Source organism: Vitis vinifera, chromosome 10, assembly GCF_030704535.1.
Source record: "Vitis vinifera cultivar Pinot Noir 40024 chromosome 10, ASM3070453v1".
Taxonomy (NCBI): Eukaryota; Viridiplantae; Streptophyta; class Magnoliopsida; order Vitales; family Vitaceae; genus Vitis; species Vitis vinifera.
In genome coordinates this window covers 26,967,868-26,974,546 of record NC_081814.1, presented here as the reverse complement: position 1 = coordinate 26,974,546, position 6,679 = coordinate 26,967,868, and the positions used below count along the sequence as shown (strand labels likewise).

The 6,679-nt window shown below is 34.9% G+C and overlaps 1 protein-coding gene across 2 annotated transcripts; it reads right to left on the bottom strand.

Moving 5' to 3' along the window:
- Positions 1-4,500: 4,500 nt before the first annotated feature.
- On the bottom strand, positions 4,501-6,653 carry LOC100249047 (mitochondrial intermembrane space import and assembly protein 40-like). Of its 2 annotated transcripts, none has more exons than XM_059739899.1 (4): positions 6,301-6,653; positions 6,167-6,198; positions 5,958-6,083; positions 4,501-5,065 (listed from the first exon to the last, which is right to left on the bottom strand). In XM_059739899.1, the coding sequence occupies exons 1-4, from the start codon at positions 6,383-6,385 to the stop codon at positions 5,018-5,020; spliced, it is 291 nt and encodes a 96-aa protein (XP_059595882.1). In that variant the 5' UTR covers positions 6,386-6,653; the 3' UTR covers positions 4,501-5,017. The 2 variants fall into 2 exon arrangements, with proteins under 2 accessions (XP_059595882.1, XP_002269925.1); XM_002269889.5 differs by having other exon boundaries at positions 4,501-4,835.
- Positions 6,654-6,679: the final 26 nt, after the last annotated feature.

Sequence of the window (6,679 nt, the reverse complement as noted above, 5' to 3'; positions counted from 1 at the left end):
TTTTAAAAAGTATAATTAAGGAAAGTAGATATATACAGTGGAACTAGGTAAGTAGAAAGGAGCTACCCCACCTTGCAACCCATAAGAGCAACTAACATCTCCATCCTATCATACTCCCAACTGAACCAAGCTCACTCCTCTCCATATTAATTTTCAAACCCCAAATTGCCTCAAACAACATGAATGACCAGCTTAGATATTCCAAATGATCTTTGGCTAGTGCCATAGAAAACCTGAGATGAAACCCTTTCCTTTTGCCCTCAATAAAATTCAATCAAGCATCTCCATGGTCAAAATGAACAAATAAAGAGACCCTACCACAACCCTTGGGAACTTTGGAAGAAGTTGATCAAAGTCTCGTTTACAAGCATTGAGAATTTTGCAATGGAGATACATCATCTAATTCATCTTATCCATCTCTACTTGAATCTCATTTTCTCCAAATCGTCGTAAAAAAATCTCAATTAACATGATCATATGTCTTTTCTATATCCATTTTACACATTATACCATTGATGTCGCTCTTCATCCTCAAGTTGATGGCTTTATTTATGATGAGGACAATCTGCAAAATTTGTCTACCTTCCACAAAAGTATGTTGGTGGTTAGACACCACTTTTCCAATTACCTTCTTAAGCTTGTTTGTCACATTTAAACATAACATCTTCATTATGTCTTACAGGATTGCATAGACAAATAGATAGACAAACACCCTTCAATAAAGTGTCACACTAATGTCTAGAATTTTTTTCCCATATTTGATGTAGGATTACAATCATCCCCTCATACAAACACAATGTCTTCGTCATGTCCCACAAGATTACAAGGCAACAAAGACATATACTCCTTACAAGGTTAGATAGACAAAAACCCTCATTAATGTCGAGGACCAACTTTGATGCCATTTTATAATGAATCATTCCTTTATATCTAAAATTTTTTCGTTTTAAGCCCAATGGACCCTCCCATCAAAACCTTAAAACACATTTACATAATTAAGAAAAATTCATTACATGTAGAATGATACCACATTCAACCCCCTCCAATGCAAATACAATGTCCTTTTAGTACCCCACAGGATTGTGGTGCCAAATAGACACACACCCTTGCAAGGTTGTACAAATAAACACCCACATCAAGGTTAAAGATTAACTCTTATACCATTCTACAATAACTCACTCATGTCCATGTAGATATTGTCTACTTTTGGCCCAAAAAACCTTCATGACTTTAAAACAAATCTTTATGGTTTAGAGGAACTCATACATATATAGTGTCAAAAACTGTTTTTTTATTATCCAATGTGAAATATCATATACAATCTTCCTAGATTTGAAAGGAAGAAAATATGTTAAAGCCTTTCTTGGCAAAATCTATGGGAAACAAGAAGTTTGGCTGCAACATCATGGACATGGTCAACTCACTTTCCTATCACTAAAAAATTTATATCCTGATTTATGTTTTACTCTAGGCATGCATAAATTCAAGTGTGAGAGTTGTGAGCTTTTAAAAATTCATCGTGTAATCTTTTTCTAATAAACAACTTGAGTTTCCTTTTTCTATTGTTGATAGTAATGTATGGGGTCCTTTTTTATTTACTTCTTAGTGGGGTTCAAGTGATTTGTCACATTTGTTGATGATTATACCTATGCCACTTAGATTTATCTTCTTAAAGATAAATTTGAGGTTATGGCTGCCTTCAAACTTTTTCATCAAATGATCAAAATCCAACTAGTTTCAACCTTCAAATTCTTTGCTCACATAATGAGGGAGAATACATTTATAAAGTCTTTAGACCATATTTCATTGAACATGTGATCATTCATCAAACATCTTGTGCCTTGAACAAAATAAAGTGCCAAAAAGGAAGAATGGACACTTGTTGGAAGTTGCTTGTGTCTTGAACTTCTCTAGGAATGTTCTAAAACACTTTTAGGGAGATTCAATTCTAATTGTTGCATACCTCATAAATTGAATGCCCTTAAAGGTCTTGGCTTCCAATACACTCTTCAAATCTATTCCTCTTCATGTCTTTGGATGCATTGTTTTTGTGCATATTCATTCAAGAGATAGGTCTAAACATGATCTTAAAGCTCGCGTCATTTCCTAGGGTATTTGTATTTTCCAACTAGATACAAATGTTACCATCCCTTACAAAAAAGGAAGTTTGTGTGTTTGGATGTGGGTTTTTTTTCTTTTTTCTTTTTTCCTTTTTTTATTTTTATTTTGTGAAGATCAAACCTATTTCTCTAATATTAATCTTTAGGAGAAGAGCAATAGAAAGAAGATCAAACAACGATTCTAGTTCTTATCATTCCATGTGAAGCTAAGACTCAAGCTAAAAATTTAGGAGTGACGAGAATCAAATGGGGAAATTGACAACACTACTAGTGCCCCTCTTTTTCCAAACAGTTGCACTCAAGAAGAGTCGATATCTCTCTCTCTCTAACACATACACACATACTATCAATCATCCAATCCAAAATTGGATGAGTATCAATCTTTACCTTCCAATCCAAAACTTGATACTGATCTTGATATACTATCACCATTAGAAAAGGCATAAGAGCTTGCACTAGGCACCCTATTTCTATATTATCTTCTTACACCATTTAAATCTTATAAATCTTTCACTACCAATTTGTCCTCAGAAACTATTGTCAAGAATGTACAAAAGGTTATGACAGATCCTAAAAGGAAACAAGCAATTCTAGAGGAGACGCCTACAGAAATAACACATGGGAAATAGTGGAATTGTTGGACAGGAAGAAAATAGTTGACTGCAAGTGGGTGTTTACTATCAAATACAAGTTCAAATGCCTCTATTGAAAGGCTTAAGGTGAGGCTTATGGGTAAGGGTTACACATAGACTTGTGGTTTAGATTTCCAAAAAACTTTTGTATTAGTTACAAAGATGAACACAATAAGAGTTCTTCCATCTCTGGTAGCAAAACTTGACAGGTCATTGCAATAGTTTGATGTGAAAAATGCATTTTTCCATGGCAATTTGGAAGAAGTGTACATAGATCTTACTCCTAGTTTCAAAGAGAATAAAGAGGAAAGGTTTGCAAATTGAAACAAAAAATAATAATTATCGTTCAAGCAATTGCCCAAGACTTGATTTGAGAGGTTCATCAAGTCTCTACTCAAATTCCGAAATTGCCAAAGCCAAGGAAATCATACACTCTTCATCAAGTTCTTATCTTAGAAAAAGATCATCGCACTCATAGTCTAGATGACATTATAGTCACTAATGATGATCTAGATGAAATGAAGACATTAAAAAGTCTTTAGGCCAGAGAGTTTGAAATTAAGGACTTAGGTTGTTTAAGATATTTCCTTGGAATTGAAGTTGCAAGAGCAAAAGAGGGCATATTTATTTCACGAAGAAAATATGGTTCAAACTTGCTTAAGGAGACAGGAATGATGGGACACAAGCCAATTGATGCTCCCATTGAGTAGAACCACAAACTTGAAGCTACATCTAAAGGAATTCTTATTAAGAAAGGATGATACCAGCAGCTGGTTGGGAAATTGATTTGTTGGTCACACACAAAGCCAAACATAGATTATGTAGTAAGTGTAGTTAGCCAGTTCATGCACACACTGCTAAAATGTTGCATGGAAGATATATAGAGGATTCTAAGGTGTCTAAAGGCCACTCTTGGTAATAGTTTAACATTTTCTAGAAATAATCATTTAAGAGTTAAGACCTTCACTAATGTAAATTGGGTTGGATGAGTGATTGATCATGGATCAACATCTGGTCATACATCTGTTGGAGGTACTTTGATGACTTGAAGAAGCTAAATATAGTCAAAGGTGACTAAGTCCAGAGTAGAAGTTGAGTTTAAATCCATGGCTTAAGGGATATGTGAACTTATGTGGCTAAGGATTCTACTTAAAGAACTACAAGTGAACATAAAAGAGTATATGAGACTATATTGTGACAAGAAGATTGTCATCAACATTGCTCACAATCTTGTACACGATGATTGAATAAAGCACACTCATAGAAGCTGATCGCATCTCATCAAGGAAAAGACGACTCTTAGCAGATTTGCACATCATTCATTTCAACTAAGGAGCAATTGACAAATATTTTACTAAAGGTGTCACAAGCCCTGTGTTTAAAAGTATCAATAGCAAGCTGGTTTGGCAAAACATATTTCCCAAACATCTGTTTCCTTTTTTCATTAATGTTTTACTTAGACAAACACCAGCACAGTCCTACATCCTGCAAATCCCAATAATGCAAATGCATGGTCCCGCCAAAATGTGCATTAAATTCCAAAGCAAGCAATGAGCATAGAATATTTCATCATGAATGAGTTTCATTTGTAGGCATAAAATGCACGAAAAGATGGAGATTCTTAAAATCTTTTTCATTAGTGTATTTGCATAAAAATTTGTACACTGTAATTTTAATTGTTGAATATATATGAGGAAGGGTGTTTGAATGAATCGAATCATAAATCTCAGGCTGCATTGCAGAACATGTATCCAACAAATATTCTTTTTTTATTCCTCCTAGACCAATCAATATTCATAAATCTTCCTTTCATCTTTCGATGTGAAAGGCTAACATTCTCTACAAAATATAACTATAACCTATCAAAAAAAGGGCAGAATAAGAAGAAGAAAGCTCTGTCTCAAAGTTTCTGTTTTGGACCTTTTTCTGCAGCCCAGATGGGAGGGATGATTTTGTATTCTTGGGTTGGTTCTTCCTCTTTCTTGACTTCATCATCATCATCCAAAATGTCCTTTGAAAATGCATTCGGGTTAGCTTTGATACAGTTCTGCAAAGCCACAAATGGATGCACACAATCCGAGCCCTACAAAGAGGGAAAATGACGACACATTAGTAACTCTTCAAAAAATTAAGAGATTATAAAGAAAAAATTATAAAGATAGCAGTTTGCTTCCATCTGAAAAGCAATTGCCCACTCCAGCAACACAGGGCAAAAACTACCTGCAAAACTCACGCTACTTTTGGAGCTAATTAGATCATACCAGTTCAACTTGCTAATGAGTACCAACACAACCAGGGGTTTGATAGAAGGTTCTGCCAAAGGAGGAGAGATTCATTTGCACAGATGTAGCATCGGTTACAAATGAAACCAAAAAATATTAAACTAGTAGTTAACCTAAAAGCTTAAGCTAAAAGATAATGAACCAACAAAACTTATCAAGCCAACGAACAGTTACACCCCACCTCACTTGCCACTTTCTCTCCTATCTGGGTTCTCCAAAAACCACAACTCTCATACCATATTATAGCACATAACCAAAAGCTTAGACCACTAGGCAATGGGCTAACAGTTAACAGTTAAAAAAAAAAAGACTATAAAACTGCATATTAGTAGCCCCCAAATCCCATAAACGTCTCTTTGACTGCTGAGAATACACAAGACAAAGGAAAAGTTAGAAAGGAAATCAACCATAGTTCTTTTAGTAGTACCCTGAATTTTCTTTTCTATTCATCAACCTTTTCAGTCTATTTGGGAACTATTTTTGAAAATGGTTTTCTGTTCTCTGGAACAATTAACAGTTTTATAAAATAAAGAACAAGTTTGACAATTTTCTTTTACTAAAAACAACTTTTTAAGAATTTATCCCTATTCTGAAAAATAATTGAAAATATGATAATACTTTTATAACCTTTGCATTATACATAAATGTAGTACCTTCATAGAAAATAAGTCAGTAAACTGTTTTTTATCGAGAATTCCCAAAAACTGTTTTTTAAACATTGATCCCGAAAACATGTCCAAAGAGGCCTTAGATTCATACCATTTTCTCTTGATGTACCTTTGAAATGTTCAATAATCATCCATTGCCATTTTCATTTTTATCGCTACATGCAGTGTTTCTAATATCACTTGCACTCAATTAAATTACCTTCTTTTATCGCTACATGCAGTGTTTCTAATATCACTTGCATTCAATTAAATTACCTTCTCTTCTGCAGAGCTTTTGAGGAAGCAGACGAAAGCCTCCGAAAATTGCGTTCCACACGGACCGCTCCGTAGATGAGCTATGCAAGGGCATTCTAGGGCTTTCTGAGCTTTAGCGTCAAGGGACTGCAAAATGCATAATTCAAGTCATTCAAAATGGGAATAAAAAGAAAATATTTGAATTTAAACCCTAAAATAATTGGACCAACCTCATTCTCATCGTCACCAAATGCTGCAGCTTCTGTAGATGTAGAAGATGATTATATGACACTTGTTTTACAATAAATTAAAAATAAGAGATCAATTTCAGTGAGATATGTGATTGAATTTCGAAGAAATTCACCTGCAATTAGAGCGTCGAGGGAATCTGAGGGCCGAGATTGGGAATTGTTTGGCGCGGAGCTTTGATTGCTTTCAACTTGACCCATTTCAGTTCTTCAGGTAGGGCTTTAGCGATGTCCTCCGCAAAATCCACCCCTCTAAACCCTAATCTTGGCTGCCAGACGACGTCGTTTTGCTTCTCCGTTTGGTAAAACGACCGTGTTTCAATGCACAGCAGGGGTTTCTCAAGGCTTAAAATTCCTTCTGTGGACAAAGTTAGGCCTCGTTTGGAAGAAGTTATATTGGAAGGTAAAGTAACAAACACGGGATCACGCTCTGAAAAGTAGGCTTTGGGTTTTCTCAAGAGTCAAGACTCAAATAAGATATAAAAGAAATTATCC

What these genes read in the sequence shown, in the direction of transcription:
- LOC100249047 (XM_002269889.5), bottom strand. Translation starts at nt 6,385, where the DNA reads ATGGGTCAAGTTGAAAGCAATCAAAGCTCCGCGCCAAACAATTCCCAA. An exon ending in CCTCGACGCTCTAATTGCAG is followed by an intron (nt 6,199 to 6,300) that starts GTGAATTTCTTC and finishes CTACATCTACAG; the next exon opens with AAGCTGCAGCATTTGGTGAC. An exon ending in TTGGTGACGATGAGAATGAG is followed by an intron (nt 6,084 to 6,166) that starts GTTGGTCCAATT and finishes TGCATTTTGCAG; the next exon opens with TCCCTTGACGCTAAAGCTCA.